Raw genomic sequence first — 21,414 nt, forward strand, 5'->3', positions numbered from 1 at the left:
ATGAAGTGTTTGTCAGAACAAGAGATTTTCAAGGCTCCTCCCGTGTCCTGAGGTGAACCTGCCAGGGGCTGGTGTTGCTGAACTGCTTGTTCCAGAAGTCCCGGAGCACTTGAGGGGTCTTCCAAGGTCAGTCACATTGGTCATTGGAGAAATGTGACACTGGCTTCTTGGAGGTCCCCTCCTACCCACTGGGTCCTGTGTACTAAAGTACCATCTTGTTTCGAGGGTGAGAAATCTGTGCTGACTCTCCATGCACTTGACTCACACTGGTTATGGTCTGTTGAATATCAACAGTTATTTATGTCTCTCCCCTAGGCCCTCTCCTGGCCTGTTTTGATTTCTACAGAGTATAGCAAACCATTGGGATAAACTTTTTTTGCTTCCAACTTATGAATTCCACAGGAATTTCCTCCTCACACTGACAGTTTACACTTAGCTCATTGACTGCATCAGCACTCGTGGCTTCTAGGAGCTACTGCTGTAACCCAGAGACCTTCAGATCCTGGTTCGAAACCTGCTACACGGTTTCCAAAGCTGAGCTCTTGGCTGTGCCTGGGAAACTGGGCCAAGAGCATGTGCCCTCGGCTGCAGTATCATGATCAGATTGACCACAGAGAACAAGACCCAGCCTGCGTGATCTCTCCTGACTCTGACCTCTATCCAACAACACCCTGTGACAGAGCAGTGGCTTGTGCAGGGTTGGGGCATACCTGCCAGCTCAGTTCACCTGTGGGGCTGTTGCTGGGCTCATATAAGTAAGCATTAAACCATAAAGCAAGGGGGTGGGGGCTGGAGCCTTCCATGGAGAGCGTGCCAGCACTCTCATACTTGGCTCGACAGATGAAATGAAGGTAACCCCATACCACTCCCCAAATATTCTACTCCAGCCATTCCTCCATTTTTTTACTAGTACATCTGAGAAGGCACTGCCTACCCCCAGGCCTGGAAGATCTCCTTTCTTGCTCTCTGATGGTTCTCTAATTCTGCTGCTTTTATGCTGGTTTTATGCCTCATTCATTACAATTTACGTTTTGTGTGTGGTGTGAGATACTTGGCTCTCTAGCTGTCCAGCACTATTTGCTGAAAAGAGACTGCTTTGCTAATTGAATGATTGTAGTACCCTTGTCAACAATCAACAAACCCTAGATGTGTGAGTTCATTTGTTTTTTTGGACTTCAAGTTCCATTCCCATAATCTGTACGTCTATCTCATATCAGTACCATACTGTAGTTATATTGAGGCTCAAAATCAGAACGATTGAACCGTCAGTGGTATACTTTTTAAAAACTTTAGTCTATCCAGCTACTCTTTCATCTAATGTGTGGGCTACTAAATTTTCTCAGCTCCTCTGGGCTCTTCTCAGTCAGTGGGTATAAGGTGTGGGTATTTTTGTTGGCAATGACATTGTCTGTTTAGGAAGGAGGCAAGTGACCTTTGAGACCATTGCTCCACTGTCCTACATAGTATAGAAATAAAGACCTTGGCTAAGGCATCTTCTTTCTACACGGCCCACCCTGAGGGGCTGGGAAGGAGAGATGAGGGCACACAGAGGACATCCTGTTGGGAGAATGGCAGGGTAAGGCAAAGGCTTGGGGAACAATCCACTGTGCTCCAGGAGATAGATGCCACGGTGAGACAGAAAGTCAGAGCCCAGCAGGTATGGAGCACAGAACTTCTGAGTCCCAGGCAGTCCCAGTCTCTACCTGGCCACTTCTCTTGCCAGCCAGCCAAAGCCTCACCATAAACGGTGCTGCCTGTTTGGTTTGGTTTGGTTTAGATTCTGTGCTCCCTGTGGGGCTCTGGGGTTCCTTGGGAGACAGTGCCATGATATCCTGCAATCAGAGTGAATCCTGGTGAATCCCTGATTTCAGAAACCAGACTGAAAGGGAACAACCCAAGTGGGTCAAGAAATTTGAAGAGAAAAGTCTAGACAGGGGTGGTGCTGGGATGGACATGATATTTCTTTATTGCAACTGATAAACTATTTTGCCCAGCCTGGTGGTTATTTGTTTGTTTGTGGTTTTGGTTTTTGTTTTCTGGTACTCTGATTTGATTTTGCCTCTTGCTACGATGTATTTGCAACTCGGTCACTGGCAGTCATTCATGGACATGTGCAGAGCCATGAAATCTGAGTCACCGGACAGGCACGTTCCCGGCTGAGGTTGAACAAGGCCATGCTTGGTTTTGCTGTTTGAACTCTCAGACCATAACAAGTGGCCTTTTCAGTGTACTTGGTGCCACACGTTTTGCATTTTCGTGCCCCTCCCCCTTTGTGATCTCATCATTTCAAATGGCTTCCGAGCCTAATGCTCGAGTGTAGCATTCTAAGAGCAGGACGCCAGAATGTGCCTTATAGAGCCTTGTGGAGAAAATACTGAGAGGGAGGAAGAGGAGCTAAGCATTCCTGTTCAAGCTTGAATTATGTGGGTGTGGGTTTAACGTGAATGAGTCAACAATATATAATAAACAAAGGATCTTTACACTGGAATGTAACTATAGATTGACACGACCAAAGACCCATGAAGCTAAGCCTGTTGTTTTACCCAAGGGCAGCATAAGTATTTATAATTCAGTGGTCATAGCAATTTTTAGAATCAACCCTGGATTGAGTTCTAGCAAAACGCACTCGCGCGCACACACACACACACACACACACACACACACACACACATTACTTAAAATGTATATATCATTATGAATGAGAATCAATAGTATCTATTTTCCATTTGTTGCCAATTAGACTTTTAAGACATTTGCTCTTAACTGTTAACCCCCAAGTTCAATTGTACCCATGAACACTGTTTGAAGCTCTACCAGATTACACACCATTGTCAATAAACACAGCAGTGCTTAGACTCAACCCTGACAGAAATGTCAAGTGATTAGCAACTCCCTTGCCATGATAGTCTGAGGGCTCAGCGATAAGTGTTGGTCTTGGCACGATGTGCAGCAGGCAAGGAAAACCCGACTGTCAGCTCCAAGGCGGAGCCCTGTGCATCTCACTAATGCACTACAAGGCCAACAGCTGCAGACAGTTTACACACTGTGATTTACTGAAGAAACTGGGTTTATATGCTTGTGCGGTGTTTGCTCTGTGACTCTAGAGCAGATCGAATAGATAGCTCCGAGTTTATGAATTATAAACTTGCATGCAGCTTTCTACTGAAAAAGAAAACAGTTAAGCCTCGTCACCCATTTCTTCTCCAACACTGTGATCCTAGAGAGACAGAGAGGAGGGAGCGAGAGAGGGGCCATGTGTGGTCAACTTGGCTAGGGAGGCGGGGTTGGGGCTTCTGGGGGTCATCATCAGCTTCTCTGAAGGAGTGAATCAAACATCCTTAGCAGCAGAAGAATTCATTATTGCCCTCTATTCCTGCATTCAGCCCCCGAGGTTTTGAAATACAATTACTCCTGTTTATCCCAGGAGTTCAACAGAGACGGAAGAAACTCCTGTTTCAGTACACATGCAGTTCCATGTTCAGTTGAGCTGACTGGGAACTCCTTGTATCATTTGCTTCCTGTAGAGCTGTACATCTGGGACCACAATCCGGCGGCATCTTAGTTTTGTTTCTGTCTCCCTTCTCTGCTTTGTCACCTAGAATAAATGAAATATATAGCTACGTTAATGGTATGGCATTTAAGTCCATCCTAAGAACTTCATTTTGGCCTCTTATTTACATGTTTATGTCTTTATTTTATAGCAAGGTAGGGTGTGCACATGCATGAGTTGAGGTCAGAGGACAAGTTGTAGGAGTTGGTCCTCTCTCCTCACTATGTGGGTTCCAGGGATCAAACTCAAGTCTTTAGCGTTAGAGGCAACACCTTTACCTCCTGATCTATCTCAGTAGCCCATTGTGTCACTTAACATAGTGAGAAGGGAAAGGATTTTAAAAGGTCCAATCCCCTTCCCACATCCCAGCATCTCTGGAACCTTCTTATCTTTAGGCTTAAGAGCATTCCGGCTTAAATAGAAGAAGCCTTTGTTCTATGCCTCCTACCTCATTCTGTACGCACACACTAAGATTTATGAAAACACCCTCAGCCCTAGTGTATTCATTGCTGTCCGTTAGCCAAGCTTTGAGGGAAGTGCCAGCTGTCGGTGGAGGTGTGAGAGGCAGAGCGCCCTTCATTTCTCTCCAGCTCCGACATCAGTAGTCAATCTTGATTGTTAACTTTATTAGATGGAGATAAAACAAGGTGATTAGTCACTCCCATCTCTTTCGTGAGTCCATGAGATCATGTCGAGAGAAGTCTCCAGCATGGTGGCGCTGTCCTAACCAATGGCTCTGGCATTACCAGATCTAAGACTGTTGAGGGGTGGTGGGACTGTGGAAAACAAGCCCTGGCAGGAGGAGGGTCACTGGGGGAGTACCTCGGGATGGAGCTATCTTGCCTGCGTCCCTCCCTATCTCCCTTCTGCTCCCTGGCTTCTAGAAACCAAGCGGTTCTGCTGCACTGTGTCTACTTGCCATTGCACCTGCAGCCTCACCACCATCTCACACACGAGAATCCATGCAGCCACAAATTGAAACCTCTCAGGACTGTGAGCCAAAACTTCCCCCGTTGGGTGTCTCTTTCTCTGGTGTTTGTCACAGTGAGGAGAGTCTGACTACCATTAGCACTGATTGAGCCTCTGTTTACCCATTCCAAAAAAAAAGTCAGGGAGGGACTTCTCAGAAGGAGGGAGGGACACTGCTAGTGAGTGGTGGTCTGCTCTCTTTGTGTCCCAAGGACTATGCAAGCATGCTGGACTGGTGTTTTAAAAATGAGTTCTGCTATGATTTCTCCTGTGGAAAAATTTTAAATCATGGAAGCATAAAGCCTTTGGACATAAGAAACCTTGCCGGTGGAGATTGCAGCTAAGGGGACTCTGTAGCAGGAAGTTAGCAGATGTTGCAGGGTCTTTTTGGTTTTTAAATAAACTAATGCAGAGAAAAGTAGTTTATCCATTGTTTCTGACAAGTGCCAATGTGGACTTGGGTGGCCCCCTTCTGGGTTGGTGCTTTCCAGAGCCTGAGGTAATCAAGTTTTGTGTTAGCATTGCACTGCTGGGGAGAATCCCCAAGAGAAGGGAGCTGTAGAGGTTCCAGTGGATGCCCACCAGCCCTGTTCTCTTAGGCCGCCTTGTGCTAGTGCTGGATGCACTGGTTGGAGTTACACAATGGAGGGAATGGCTCACAAGATGGCCAGTGTAAGAAAAAGGAGAAGGAGACTGAGCCCTACTGTCCCCTTCAGGAGTATGTCCCCAAACACCTAGAGGCCTCCCACCATGCCCACCACCCAGACACCTCAGTACCTCCCCAAAATGCCACCCAGTGACCTCCACCCCTGGGCATTTAGGAAACACTTGATCTAGACAAGACCAGGGCATCCCTAGTCTCCTACACTCCTGTTCTAAATGGATGTTTCTTTCCGTGAAGCACTGAACACTAGGGACCCTGTTTTCCACAGCAGCACCCTGGCTTAATTACCATTTATTTACCCAGCAGATCTTGCGTTTATGGCAACCTGGGATTTTCTCCAGTCTTTGTTTACACATGCGACACATTGCAGTGCCCTTGCTCATAACCTCACACAGCTCTTGTGTCTTTTATGTGTTTTCTTTTGCTGGGTTTTATCACCAAGCTGGTAATGATTTCGATCAATCATTTGAAACAATAGCCCCTAATCTACCCTTGTGCAAGAGGATTCTCATAAATAAACTTATCCTTTGTTTTCTAGTTGTTGTTGTTGTTTTTTTAAAATCCAAGTGTCTGTGCCTTGGAAAAATTAAAATTGGAAGGCTCTTTGCTGGCTGCTGCTTATAGTGCTGCATGCTATCCTATTCGAGTGGGAAGTTCAGTCTGCCAGCTCAGAGTGCAGGGGGATGCCGGGTCCCAGCAAAGTATTTGTGTGGCATTTAAGGTCTGCTGGTTCCGCAGCAGAGCCCACAGCAGGCATGCTCAGGCCAGCAAGCTCAGCACATCTGGCCATATTATGCCTCTCTTCTCTCTCACCACATGACTGCCTTAGAATGTATGCTTCTGATTGCCTATAATTGACTCACTGACCCAGAATGGCTGTAACCTTTGTTGGCAGCCACTGCAGTTTGTATCTTAGTGTGTGTGTGTGTGTGTGTGTGTGTGTGTTTCTCCCATGCACACACCATCAGGACTGTGTAACATCATCCCATCTACTGACTGGTGGACTGTCAGCAGCAGCCCATAAATCATTTTAAAACAGAACCGGAATAAAGCACTTGAAGGCAACAGTCAGCCAGATCCCATGCTTTCTGTGTGTTGTTTTCTTTCAACCCATTGTCTGAAGTGCTGGATTGTTAAATCCGCATGCATAGAATGTGTTTTCAGGCCAAAATTGAATTTAATTTATTCCTTCACTGCTGCTGCATTTGAATTCTGCAGCCTTGGCCAAACTCATTACACATTTGCAGAGAAAAATAGGCCAGCAGTAAAGTACGGGGCTGCTCATCATGTGGGATGTGGACTGTGTCACCCACTGGTAGCCCCCGGACCGAATCTCTCTGCAAAGCCTGCATGTCAGCACTCTCTGTGCCTCATGGAAGGGACTCAGAAGGAGGGAATGGCCAGTGTGTGCCAGCTTGATAACACTTTCCTTTATGGTGCTAAGGACCAGGCCCTCGCATTGCTTAAGCACTTTACCTCTAAGCTGTACTGAAAACCCTCATTTTCTTTTCCATGGGACCCTCGGGCATCATTTCCAGTCTAGATAAGTATGACCGTGAATATCAAATGCACAGGAAGCACGGCGAAAACCCAGAGCTGGCTTCATGCTAAGAAAATGAGGTTATTTTACGTAGGGAGGGGGGAGGTCATTTTTTAATGAGATAGTTCCCCCTAGATGATCCTCTTTATTCTCTGCCAACTCTGTCCCTCTGAAAATTAGTTCAGGAAAATTAGTGAGCAAGTCCCGAGCTCTAGCACGCTGGAACTGAGAAGGTGGACTGTAGGCATGGTGGCAGTGTTCAGGTGCTCCTTCCTAAAGCCATCATAGCATGTTCCTGAGCCTGAAAGTAAAGAACCACAATGCCCCCTCCTTCATCACTTTGGGCGACTCCTGCACAGCTCCAGTGTGACCCTATATGACCTCACAAGGCCTTCCTGAAGGGCAACTTGCACTGGGGTGACCAACCGATAGTAGGGGAGGGCAGAGGGCAGAGACCTAGCTACCAGAAGCCCTGAGGTGACTTGATGGTACAGGATGGATGTCCTGGGAGCAGAGCAAGCAGAAGTGCAGACAGATGCTGTGAGGGCAGGAAGGGCTGGGGCCAGCCTGCTGAAGTGGGGCTTTCTTCCCCTGCTCCATGGCTGCGCACAATAGTCTTGTTCTCCTCAGCCATCCATGTTGTTCACACGCAGCCCTCACCAGTGAGCCTTCCTCTCAGGGAAACCCCAGGCCTTTCTCTAGCATTTGGCTTACTGATACACGTCCGGGCTCGCGGCATGCTGGCCCTTGCATATACCTCTGCTATGCATTGCCTTTGTCCCTGAGGGTTAGAACCAGGGGGAGGCAAAAGTACCAAACAAGAGGATGTTCCCTCTCAAGGACATGTAAACGCAAGCGGGACACCTTCCTTAAATTTTGCAAACTGCTCATCTTGCTCTGCTGGTCCCACTCTGAGCCCTGAATGCCAAACCAGGTGACCTTGGGAAGCTGTCCATCCCTTTCCCAACTTGGTTTGTGTTGCCTCTATTCTCAGTGATGAGAATGGAATTAAATCCACTTGGAGAAGCCACACAACACAGCACACTACTGGCCCATGTCAAGGGTTTACTAGATGTTTAAGGTCACCGACATTATCACTGGATAAATACCAAGCATCCTGCATGAGCCAGTCTCACGAATGCTCCAGGCTTGCAGGACCAGTCTGGTAGACAGACAGCCGTGTCCCCATTTGCCCCTTTCCAGGTTGTGCATGATTCTGACTGTGTGGACTTCCCTGGAGGTCAGGGCCTCCCTGTTCTGAAGAGGATGTATTTTGTGTCTCTGCTGCAGGAATTGCTTACTTAGGAGGCGTGTGCAGTGCTAAGAGGAAATGTGTGCTCGCCGAAGACAATGGTCTCAATTTGGCCTTTACCATCGCACATGAACTGGGCCACAAGTAAGTATCAGCCTCCGATGCTCTGCCTTCCTTCCTTCCTTCTCCTCCAAACACTTCCTACGTGATTTGTGCCTTTGCCTTTTCTGTGATTAAAAGGTCCACCCCCCCCCCAGGTTGACGCTTGAATGTGGAAACATAAATCTCAAGTTGATTTATTCTCGAACCCAGCAGTGATGCCTTCCTGTGTGTCTTAGCTGGTGGGGCTACTTTTCCTAGCTCAGCCTCATCCTTCAGTGCACTCTAAGGACATCATTCAGGATGGTTGGATTTCTGTGGACTCTTAGCTTCCTGTTTTCTTTTCAGTCACTTCAGAAGCCCCCACTTTCCAAATGTAGAATGCAGTGTCTCAGTTCGGGAGAATCAACGGCAACCACCTTTGCACGTGCAAAGTCTCTCCTTTAAAATGAAACAACCTCAGAACCCTAGAGCCCAAAGGTGCCTCCTCCCGGAGAATCTGGGGCAGCCTCCTCCATTCTCAGAGGAGGAAACTGGGTGTTAGGGGGTTGTTATCACCTGCAGGAAGCCTCAGGGGCAGATAGCCAGTCTCTTCTACAAACGTGGCCTCAAAGTTTACCCTTTCTGCTAGAAAGGGTGTCTGTTTTATGTTTCTCTGAAGGGAAAAAACTGTGATGTGACTGTGTAAGAACTTAAAAAAAAAATTAAACTGAGGAAACCTGAGTACAGAGAGCAGTGGGGGAAATTTATATTGGATTGTATAGAATGTAAATGGAAATCAGAGTTCTAGGGAAGTGGCCCGTAAAGTTTTTCTAATGACCTCCACAGGAAGGGGCCTGGGGCCTTAACTGTTGTGGCCGGTTGTTGCACGAATAAAGCCAGTGTACACAAAGAATGGGAAAGCAGTTGTTTCCTGAAGCCACAGTGATATCTTGGGCCTTTCTTTCACTTTTTTGTTCTATTTATCTGGTGCCATTTGTAGGAGGCTTAGCAGTTGGACTTGGTGGATACCACTCTGTAGGCACAAAGAGGAAGAACAGACAAACAGGATGCTGTGTGTGTAGCATGAGAAACACGGTCTTTCTAGACGTGATGTGACGTAAGGAAGCTAGCCAGGCTGGGCTCTGACGTGCTCTTGTTGCTTCCTGACCATTAGTGACAACATTTGGCCCACACTGGCACTCCTCCTCCTCTTCCTCCTCCTCCTCTTCTTCTTCCTCCTCCTCTTCTTCCTCCTCCTCCTCCTTCTTTGTCTTTTATCTTTCATTGCATTTTTAACAGTGCTTTCCAGTGGTTTAAACTCCATACCCAAGTGACTCACTAGGGGCAGGGATGAGCATAGATCGCCGTGGCCTTGGCAGGCATTCTCTGACTATTAAAGAACCAGCCTATCTCAGTGCCTGGGAGTGTGTCAGCTGTAAGGATGCAGAACTTGCAGGACTGTGACAAGCATCTGGGTTGTTTTAAATCTGTGAACAGTCAAGTAAAATAAGATTATCTGAAGGAGCCAGAGCCGGCACACACACACACACACACAGCTATAGTCTGTATATAGTTTCTTGAAGAATTCTTTATAGCCTGCTACTAAACTCTACCTCCAAAAACAAACTCTATGATGCATCAAAGCCAGTAAACAAGTAGGCAGTGATTAAATGCACATATTGTTCTTTGCAGAGGATCAGGGTTCAATTCCTAGCACCCACATCTACCTGTTCATAACCACCTATCATTACACTTATAGGAGATCTGATTTCCTCTGGCCTCTACAGACACCTATAGGAATGTGATGTACAGAAACTCACACAGGCACACATGCATACATAATAAAAAATGGCAAAGAAAAAAGATGATTTGAGCTGGTATATGAATTGCAATATCCTTTGGCAGCATCCAGCACCATGGCCTGTCCCAGCGTGCTGCTCACACATGCATTGGGACACACATGTGCTGCCATGAAGGTTTTGCTTCTTGAGTATGAAAACACAGAGAGGCCTTCTCTTCCTGATAGCCGGTTGGGTCAAACACTGGCTGCTTAGCACAGGATGTCTGCAGAGAGGAACGGCTAGACACAGGTACACCTCAGTGCCCTTTAGCTATAGACTGTGTATAGTCTCTTGGAGAATTCTTTATAGCTTGCTACTAAACTCTAATTACCTATAAAAACAAACACTCTTGTGAATGAAAGCCAGTAAACCCTGCCAGCGTTGGGCCTCCCCCTCACCTAGTGATTACGGTTTTCCCAAGGAAGTCTGTTATCTGAGTGCCGTCATTGTTGGGCAGTAGCACCCTCTTCACCTCAGCCCCCACCTGCCAAGCCACACAGTCCTCTGAAGTCCCCTCTGGTCACCCTAGTTCAGAACTGTGGGGGCTTAGGGTGGGCCATTTGGACTGCTTAGAAAAGGGAAGGCCTACATTCTCAGCAAAGCGAAAGACCAAACTGCTTCAGAGATGTCAAACCCCGACATGGATCATGCTCTGGGATGGAGCGGGTCCAGCCCTGTCTCCTCTCACTTGTGTGACAGGGTCCCCAGGGCACAGTCCCTGCTGACACAGTACTGATGATGGGAGGGTTCCAATGCAAGCTTTGAGTCTTTACTCCTGGGTCTCAGCAGCTTTCCTGTTCCTTACTAGGCTGCCTCCTATCAGGACCCCTGTGTGCAGCTGCCCTCCGATCCCAGTGCACATGGAATAGTCACCTCCTGTGTGAACCACACACTCTTTATTTGTTAACCAGTGAAGCAGCTGACTTCATGATTTTACTTCTGATTTGATTTTAAGGAACCAGAAGCTCAGTGGGGCAGGATGGCGGGGGGGGGGGGTTCTTTTCAGCATCCACGAGCTGTTCTTCCTCCTTAGTCTTTCTCGGGGGTCTCTTTGTATATATGCATGGCTTTATCTTTTTAAAAAAATTATTTTAAGTATATGAGTGTTTTGTCTGTGTCTGTGTGTGTGTGTGTGTGTGTGTGTGTGTGTACCTGCATGTTTGACTGGTATCTAAGGTGGTCAAAAGAGGATGTCAAATCCCCTGGACCTGGAATTGCAGACAACTGTGAGCTGCCAGGTGGATTCTGGGACTTGAACCTGGATCCTTTCGAAAAGCAGTGGATGCTTTTAACCATGGAGCCACCTCTTGAGCCGAGCACAGATTTATCTGAGCTAATCAAGAGCTGATGTGTCTGGTAGTGTAAAAGGCTCTATCTTAACAATCACACAGATCCTCAGTTGTAAATGAAAGAGACAATTCTTGGGTTGGCCATGTCAATAATCCACAAAGGACACAAATTGGTAACACAGTAATGATGCTTAGGCTCTCTGCTCTGGCTAGACCAGAACTCATTTACTGACCATGTGCTTTAGGCTGGGTGCTGTGTTAGATGCTCCACGTTCTCTGAGAGGTAGGGATTGTGGAGCTATTACTTTAGAAACAATGATGGGAAGATAGCACTCAATCTTTTGTTGTCTGAGGATTTCCTATGTGCCCATAATGTGTTGAAATCTATCCCTCCCTCCCCGTCAATTTCTTCTCTGTATGTCCCACCATTATCACTCCCAATCCCCCCCCCCCATCTCTCTTAAACTCCTTGCATCTCCTTCATGCTGCCAGTATGTGTATTTGTGTATGAACATGGGCCATTCAACGGAAGGTAAGTAGCCTCTTAGGAGCCACGTCCCTGAAGAAAACCGACTTTCTCCCAGTCACCATCAACTGCCAATAGTTAGCTGGGGCTTTGTCACTCTCTCCCTCATCCATGCAGGGACAGCGCCTGTGTGTGTGTGTGTGTGTGTGTGTGTGTGTGTGTGTGTGTGTGTGATTGCCTTACTGTAGCTAGAAAATACTATTTTGTAGTCAGCTACTGCTTCTGACTTACAGTCTTTCCAATCCCTTTTCTGTAATGACCCCTGAGCCTCAGGAGAAGAGGGTGTGGTGTAGATTGCCTTGTTTATGGCTGTGTACCCTGTGGTCTCATTTTCTGTAAGAGCTGACCAGTTGTGGGTCTTCAGGTTAATTATCATCTACTCCAAAAAAGGAAGCGTCTCCGAAGAGGGTTGAGAGCTGCTCTATCTATGGGTATAATGAAGTCCTTAGAAGGCACTTTAATACCATGTCCACTCAGCAAAATAATAGTCATGGGTCCTACCCAGCCATGGGCTCTTGGCCCCATTAACCATGCCAGTCATGACGTCAGCCTTGTGGAGCAGGCTCTGAATTTAATCAGAAGGAGATTGGTTACTCCTATAACATTTGTAGCACTGATTTTTTTTTTTTTAACGTATGCTCTCAGGGTTGAGAGTGTGCTCAGCAATTAAGAGTACTTGCCTGAATTCAGTTCCTAGCACCCATGTCAGGCAGCTCACAACTAAATTTTTTGTTGTCTGAGGATTTCATACGTGCACATAATGTGTTGAAATCTATCCCTCCTTCCCTCCCCGGTATGTAACACCAGCTCCAGGGAATTCAATACCTTCTTCTGACTTCCTTGGGTTTCTGTACACCATAACATTTGCATGCACATGAGTGTGTGTGTGTGTGTGTGTGTGTGTGTGTGTGTGTGTAGATAGACAGAATGTCAGAGTTGAAGTTGTAGGACAAAATGACTCTGAGAGAGTATGTTATGTTTTGAGAGGTCATGTTGAATTTCGCAGTAGGCCTAGGAGAGACTCTTGGGTGGTGAGACCTTGTGTCTAATGCAGGGGGAGGCTGGAAATACAGCAGAGAGAGCTGATATGCCAGGACCGTGGAAACCCAGAACCTGTGCATGCAACATGCATGCATGTGGAATGTGTCATGCAGAACTCACAGCATGCCTTTCAGTGGGTAAGGCAGAGTGGTCTTAGGCAACGTCTAAAGATAGAGCCTTGTAGATGGACTGCTGAGGAGATGGGAAACCCGTGCTGTGAATGTCCACTCGAATAAAATGTGTATGTAGGCATAGAGATTTGCATCAATGTCTACCTGGCAATCCAGTCCACACCTTGCATGCTCTGCAGCACAAGGGAACTGCAACAAGTCCTCTCAGGTAACAGGAATGTCACTTGTAAAGCCAGCCTCTTGCTTCTGGTCCTCAGGATGAGTCTATCCTTGTTCTTGTTGGGTTGTTTGTCTGTTTTGTTTTGGTGGTTTTTGTTTGTCTGTTTTGTTTTGTTTTGTTTTGTTTTTGTATCTCTCTGCCTTTTCAGAGAGTGAGTTTCTCCCTATTCTGAAAATTACACCTCCTCTGGTCTATGATGCCTGCCCTGCACATCAGGCTGCTCTCATCTGCCCTGTACATCAGGCTGTTCTCATAGAAGCTTGGGCCCTGGCCTAGCAGCCATCAGGGCAGTGCTCTACGTCAGTGTGCCCTGGGTGAGTAGATACACCAGTGGCCCTTCTTCACCACAGGTCAGCTTTCCTGAGGAGAAGCCTTAGCATGGCTCTCCAGGAGGCTCCCTTATCCCAGGTGAGATCCACATAGCATCATGCAGGGTCCATCAATGCTCTTTCTAGCACCAGCCACCTTCTTGCTTCTGTTTCTTGCTCCCACATCCCCATCCTCCTGAGGTTCCTTCCAAATTGAGCCACAGTGGTGCTGAAAGCTGTTTTGCCCTCCTGGACCCTATCCCCTTGGACACACTGAGTTTTCTCTGAGGAGTCATGCTGTAGGCAGGTTTATTCTCCATATCATCAACAGTCACCTCCTAAGACACCATAGTTAAGTGTACAGCACAGAACCTAAAATAATATGTGACGGAAAGTGTGGAGCTGACTGGCAGAGGCATGACTATGGAGACACGGAGGGGCACTGTCTCCTATCAAATGCACCGATATGGAAATCTGTTTAGTCATCTAGTTGTCACGTAAACACCTGAAGGCACTCACATGTTACACATGGCTACAGTCAGACCACTTGTACGCTCCTGGAGGCACAGATCCATGCAGCACCCTGGAGCCATCTTCGTTCTTTTACAAACATTGGCCCTGGTTGACTAAAAGGTAGGGAAGCGTGAGCAGACCCTGGGATGCCACAGGTACACAGATGTAACAGGACCCAGGGCGTTAGAAGTTCACATGGCACCTCGGAACCGGAACCTCTTCACTGTGGGTGTTTCCTGTCAAGAGTGTGACATTGAAGAGGTGAGCTGAGGACAGCAGGTGTCAGGAGACAATGCAGCTGACCATGTGTGTGTACTCAAGGATTTTGCGACTCCTCTGCTACCCAGAACACGAGGGATCCAGTCTCCCTGGGATGCTCAGCCAATGGGAAGTAGGCGGAAGCATGTCTGGAGCAGAGGGGAGAGGAGGAGAGAGGCTGGTGGGGGAAATGTTCTTATAACTGAAGTCGACATAGTTCAAATGAAAAGGAATTGTCTTGGCCCCAGAACAGGAAGAAAAGCAAACTGTAATCCAGATGTGGGAGTCGTGGAAGCTCGTCTGTAATTTGTATTAAGGAAGAACTGGCTGGTACCCTGTGAGGAACACTGAGGGGATGCAGGACAGTTCTGGGCTGGCAGGTGGCCTCCTAGCATCCTGTGCAGTGTGTCTGGCTTGTGTGCTGTATCTTGGAGGTGCTGGGTATAGCATGCCGACAGATGGGCCAACTTTGTAACAGGGCACGACAGAGACTTTCTGTAATGTCATAACTGTTTAGACATCTTGTGTGTATGTGGAGGGTGGGGATGCTTTTATTCTAGATAGAATTAGGACAGTTGATACACTAAGAGCCTGGCCTTCTTTAGGGCCAAGAAGAGAGAAATCTTCTAACAAGCGTGCGGTGTCTTGGGTCTGGTTGTGGCATAGGGTTTTCTGGCAGGTTTTTCCCACTGGTCCCCTGACCTCATCTCCATCTCCTAGTCAGCTTCCATAGTCCCTGGGAGGCTATGGTTCCATCCTTAGTAAAGGGCCATCATGGTGGTAGGTAGCTACCTGCAAGGGCTTAGGTTTTCCAAGGAGGGAGTCTCAAAGAGATTTGGGGGTATAATTTCCGTTCTCTTCCCCTCTTCCTCCACCAAAGGCAAAAGTCAGTACCTAGCATTTGTTGTTGGATGTGGTGTCACTACCCAAATTCAGAGAGATGCACAACATGCTGACCTCGTTTCTTGTTTTTTATTTTCATTGATGGACTAGTCTGTATTTCAAACTTTGCTACTTAAAAATCTCAGAGCTTGCCACATAAATCAAGCTGCCCCTCCTCCCATAGCACCTCAATAGAGATAGAACTCTCAAAGGTCTAGAGGGTTCTCAGTGTAGCTGACCCGGAAACGCCATACATGATTCTTCTTTCCCCTCCTCCAAGAGTCCTTGTATCCACCTCATGATGGAGGTTTCAAGCGGGATGGCTGCTGTGATCAGAGCATCAAGGATGTTCGTGTAAGTGGCCCAGCATTCAGGACTGCAGAGACACTACAATCCTTCCCTTGCCACCTCAACATGAAACATAGAGGCCTGTATGAAGAGAAGGCACTTCAAGTCTCTGGGAAACCCAGATCCCCCTTCCTTGAAAGAACCTTAACCTCAGTGTGCCCAGGCCAGGCTTGACACCGTGCTGCAGACAGAGGGACAGACCACTAGGAAGCTGCTCCAGGAGCTTGTCCCCAAGCCTGCCAATGCAGTCTTGCCTGCATGCCGAGCAGTGTGGACCAGGAACTATTACATAGATGTCGTCTGCTATGATAGAAAACGCAGCTGCGAGGAGGCGCCCCCAGTATCGGTACCCAGACTTTACTCCAAGAATGATGTGTGCTTAATTATCCGCTGGATTGCCATGCCCAAAGCGAAGCCATCCAAGATGGTGGTGTGCACAGATGGGAAGACAGTTGAGGTTGGCTGAAGAGCCCCATCTGAAATCCCCTTAGAGCTCCCTTCCACTAAAGACCCTGCCAGGAGTTAGATGAGATCCAATTTTCTCGTTAGATTGCCGAGGCTTCTGGCAGCTTCAGCTAAGTGACTTTTCTCATGCTTCTTGGAGCTAGAAGGGACTTCTGAAGTCATCTTAGCCTCATCTTCTGGGTGGCAAGGCCATTTCCTTCCCACAGCTACAAGTGGTTAAGTGGAGACTTGGGCTGGAGCCTGGGCTGCAGCACAATGGGCTTCCCACACAGGGACAGAAACTGGGCTATAGTCCTGTAAAATCTCTACCCTCATCATTATATATCTATTTGCCTTTTCATAAAACAGCAGTTCTCAACCTTTGGGTCGCAACCACTTTGGAGTCACATATCAGATATTCTGCATATCAGATATTTACATTGTGATTCATAACAGTAGCAAAATTGCAGCTATGAAGTAGCAGTGAAATACTTTTATGGTTGGGTGTCACCACACTATGAAGAACCAAATGTATTAAAGGGTCACAGCTTTAAGAAGGTTGAGAACCACTACCTAAGAAGATTACCCTCTCATGTGGCCAGTCTTTTAGAGTCTGTAGAATAGGTGTATCCTAAAAAGGGTTGGACCCTTTCTCCCGGCTGAAGCCCTCATGCATCAAATGCCTACCAGTAGTAGGAAATTTTAAACCAAATACCTACAGATAGCTGCAGATGCTGAGACCTCAGGGATCTTGCCAGCGGCCTGTGCCCTGGCATACTCTGAGAAAGGACCCTTCTAGCCTTTTCTGTCTGGTGTACATAGGGCATGTTTCCACCTTGCACGTGGCTGGTGACTTGATCATGTGGCAGAAAGTCCCGGTTGAAGGACCTGGGGTACTGGAGAGAGCTGTGCATTTACATACTTTGTGGCTGACACCCCAGCAGGACATTAGAAGTTGCCAGGGACCAGCACATGGACCCAAGAGTGGCCTCTTGGGAAAAATAGCAATAAGTGGGTGGTTATACATGACGGGGGAGGGGGCATCATTTGAATCAAGTCATTGGAATTATTAAGCCTCAAGATTCCATCTCATTCCATATAGCCACACTCCTGAATTTTAATTCACATCTTTATAGCTCTCTAGGGTGATTTGATGGGTTAGGACTGAGGGAAATCTGCCAGTTTCAAAATCGGATCCTTTATGCTCATAACTACCCTGGAGAAGGTCCTCATTCTATATAGCCATACTTCTGAGGTGCTAAGAAAGGGCTTATGCAAAGCAGACTTCTGCCATTCTTTGACTCTTAGATTGCATAAGGATGAGAGGGCATGCCAAGGACATGGGTTGGTAGTTTTGAACCACATAGGGAAACATCAACATCCCTGATGAGGGTGGGATCCAGGGCTGGGAGGCGAGACAGGAATCTGTGTAGCAAGAAGCAGAGCCCTGTGGTCCTGGGATGTGCAACCCTGGGAGCTTGAACCTGCTTCTGTGCCCTGGTGTGACTTCCCCGGCTGACAACAGTATGGATTGTTGAAGGGAACAAGGAAGAGACATCCCACTGATCTTTAGAAGTCACATCACTCTTGGTCCCAGTGTTTCTGTGGAACAAAAAATGGGGTCCTGCATCCAGCCCAGGGCTCAGGCCACTGGGCGAGGCGGACATGGGGAGTTTGATTGAGCACACCCCACAGCATTGCTGGGCAAGTGTCAGGCTGTTAGAAGCTGCAGGACCCTGCTCCAGGGGTGGGGAAGGTGCAGTCTGAGGTCCCTGGAGACTGACTGGAGTTGGACTCTGACTCTCAGGCACCACAGACACCGCTGGGTACCACAGAAGAGCCAGGGACTTCAGGTTCTCAGACACTGTTGGATGTCTCAGAAGAGCTGAGAACAGAGTGGGGACCCTTGGGGGGACTCTAGCCCAGAGGCCAAAGGGAAAAGGGCATGGAGAGGGCTGTGGCAGGTTACCATAGGGACAAGAGTTCTTGTCTTGCCTGGGTGACTAGCTTGGTTTGGTGGAAGCTGTGGCTGGAGCACAGGGAGGCTTCCTGGGTGGGAGGTTAGACATGTAACTGTGGGGAGGAGCATACCTGGCTGTTGCCAGGTAACTGTGAGGGTGGAGTCCAGACAGGAGCTTGGGGCATTGCCTACATGACTGATGGCCACACACCTCTCTGCAGGGGGATTGTGGGAGGCTGTAGCTGTGACAGGAGCCAGAAGTCCAGGAAGCATAGCTGAAAACCTCCTGTCTCTTAGGATCACCAGGGTTCCAGGCCTGTGCTTGACCGACTGGGGAATCAGGCTGTCTGTGCACTGCCACATGTGTTTCCACATCCAGGATGTGACAAACCCGATAGGACCCCTGCTGGGGAGCAGCTTCAGATACTCTGGGGACCAAAGGATAAAACATCCACTTGATGACCACAGGGGCTTTCACCATTATCACTCCTTCAGACAAAAGCAATGATTAACAGTCTGGTAACTGACCCCTAGCGGGCCTACCGTTGTCGGTATTTGGGCGTTCTAGAAGAGATGGAACACTTGGGTTAATTAAGCGTCAAGAGTCTGCTCTGTGATACTTGCTCTCTAATCATTCAAGAGCATAAAAACTGTCTCCTCCCCTGCAGGAACCCATGCCTCCAAGTTCCCGGGGCTGCCTGCTGCACAATCCAACACTCAGCAGAGCAAGCTCCCTGAAATGCCCTTCCTCCCCTGATGTCCACTGAATGGGCCCCTCTCTTTCACAATTGTCACTTTGACCTCATTTGTCTCATGCCCAGTTCAGAATCTGGCAAAGGAGCTCCAGGAAAGCTCTGTCTTTGACACTGTTCAGATACTGTCAAATGTCATCTGTGGCTTTGCTCTCTGATGTGGTGTGAGGATTGGCAACCCCCACCCCCCGCCCCCCAGCACCTGGGAGAGAGCTAGGAACTCAGTCCCACAGGGTGACTTGTATCTATGTGGAAAGGATGGATAGAGCACACCAAAGGGGTAGCCTGTTCTACCTAGGTCATCTCAGAGCACATTCACTTCTAGCTGCATGCTGGAACCCCAAGAACTTATAGGCTGTGGTATATGACTTAATAATGAGTTATGTTTATCCTTAATGACAGTGACACATTTCAGAAAAGGCATCATTTTACATCATGGTGTGACTGTCCTGGAACTTGGTGACAAGTATCTCATGACCAGACAGTACAGAGCAGTCACCCTCCATGCTTCCCTCATGTAGTACCACTATACCACATGGCATGTACTCTTACAGTAGACTTTATTTCTGTTAATAAACCTCCTAGTAAGATAACAGATATAGTGTGGCACATATAGAAATGAGTAACATAGTATTCAAGTGTGTGTGTGTGTGTGTGTGTGTGTGTGGAGTCCTGTGCTTTCATTTGACAGGTAGTGTAGGCTTGCTCATACCACCATCAGGTGAGGGACCACTAGGAAAAGTGATACAGTGATGTAATGTGTGAAAGTGGTTCATTTTCCTTCTGATGTTTTAAAGACAGTAGCATTCACATAAGAAACCCAGTCAGGGTTCAAGACCATTGTAAGTATTGAAGACCAGGTGCTAATAGTATGCTTTATAGCTTGGCAGGTGGCATTTAAAATAAGCCTCAGACATCTTTCTTTGCTATTCTCCACAAACATATACTACTAACTGATCCCGGTACCCTTTCCATTGAATCCCGATTCATAGCCCCTTTAACTCTACAAGCAGCCACTGCCAGTGTATTTGGGTTAAAACTGATTTGCCAACTTGTGTTGGAGGGGCAACGCTAAGACAGTGCAGTCTCAGGTTGCATTGACATAGCCTTCTCTCCCGAAGTGGAGGACGAAAGAGTTGTTCTGCTTGCCTTTCCCCAGTTAAACACTGAGAAGCCTGCACTTCATGGTGCAGCATGGGAGGACAGGTGTAAGGACTTTCGATGGGCGTGCACCATGCACATGCCATGAAGGGAAATCGGGGAAGAAAGAGCTGGAAGAGCTTAGTGTTGGAGAAGGGCAGGGACACCAGCACTTGGCACACCAAAGGCTGCCAGGACCTTCCACCCACCCATTCAAGACAGAATCTCTCCTTGAGCCTGGAGCTCACTGGCTCACTGAGACACAAGCCTCTGTCTCTGCATCCTCAGCAAGAAGAAGATTTGTCTCCATGACACCTGGCTTTTGATGTGCAAGCTAAAGATCCAGATTTGGGTCTGTTGGCTTACATGGCAACTATCTCATCAACCAAGCCATCTTTTGAGCCCCACATTTTGCTTTTATAGTCAAACAAAGGCTATAACATCATCTGAACACACACACACTTACCATACATATGTGGCATATGTATGAGAATAAGGCAATTCTACTTATAAAAAAGGAGGCTAGAGCTGGGGCTGTCACTTACTGGGCAAGCACTTGCCTAATACGTACTGAGGCCTAGGCTCCATCCCCAGCAGGTCCAAAGGTTGGGAAGAGGACAGCAGGGAGAATAAAATAAACTAAATAGAAGTTAAACTGCTCACTCAAAGTGGTAAAGAGAAAATATAACTCACAGGAGGGCAATAACCAAAGGAACAAAGGAAACAGAAATCCACATGCCTAAGGTTACTCCAGTGTAAATGAAAAGACATGCATATTGACTTAAAACACTATATACATATGTACTATATATATGCTCTCTACAGCAGGGCTGCTTAAGCTTGTGGTACCATTTTTATCCGAGAATGTTTTACATAACTTTGGGTGTACAGGCAGATAAAATATACAACTCAAGCATTTATTATAAATAAATCATAAATTTGCTTTAAAATAATTTCTGATATACATGTAATTTTACCATTTGTTAAAGATAAGGAGGCATTTACATAGTAATGAAATGAATGTGCTTGCTTGGTTTTATGAGAATAACCAGGGTTTGTTTGGATATTTGATACCTTAAAGCATAAAATTCTTTCAGAGTTGACTGATGTTTTGATTTTGTAGTCATTGATGCTGGGAACACTGCTTTGTATAAGCCATAGTATAAAACGACAGACATATCTGTAGGGGCCATTGTTGGAAATCCTGTCTTAACCTGTCAGGTAACCTTAATTTTTTTAATTGAAACATTTTCTTCTGGAGGGAGGAGGGAGCCTCAAGAATCAGGAAGGTAAAATTGAGATGGCTCAGCAGGCTCGTGAACCTTGTAAGATGCAGAGGTGGGCAAAAGTGAGAAGTCCTGGGAGGCCTTTCCTGAGCCTGTGTTGGGAATGAGCAGCGGCTGGGAAGGAGCAGAGACTCTTCCACGGAGCTGCCCATGAGCTGTGCAGGGTGCTCCAGGGAAACAGCAGAGTCCTCCCCCATGCCTGGTGGCCTCTCCGAGATGCTGCTGCCTTTGTGTTCTGTGGATCTCTAAACAACCCCTCTCCCACACTCCTGCAAGTAACAGCCCAGTCACCACCACCTCCCCAAAATTAGTTAACTTAGCTAGACTTGGGGAGAATCATTTCTTTAGTCCACCATTAGTGGCTTATCTAAGGTAAAGAGATGTTTGTTTCTTTCTTCCCAGGAAAAGTCACACAACAC

At 47.3% G+C, this 21,414-nt stretch overlaps 1 protein-coding gene across 1 annotated transcript in view; it reads left to right on the forward strand.

Moving 5' to 3' along the window:
• Positions 1 to 21,414, forward strand: part of Adamts17 (ADAM metallopeptidase with thrombospondin type 1 motif 17) — a 303,015-nt gene that overhangs the window by 116,337 nt on the left and 165,264 nt on the right. The window contains exon 8 of the mRNA XM_021167985.2: positions 8,014 to 8,119. Within this exon, the coding sequence (XP_021023644.1) occupies positions 8,014 to 8,119 (106 nt within the window). The remainder of the gene's footprint in view (positions 1 to 8,013; positions 8,120 to 21,414) is intronic.

The sequence above is a fragment of the Mus caroli genome, chromosome 7 (assembly GCF_900094665.2).
Source record: "Mus caroli chromosome 7, CAROLI_EIJ_v1.1, whole genome shotgun sequence".
In the NCBI taxonomy this organism is placed as follows: Eukaryota; Metazoa; Chordata; class Mammalia; order Rodentia; family Muridae; genus Mus; species Mus caroli.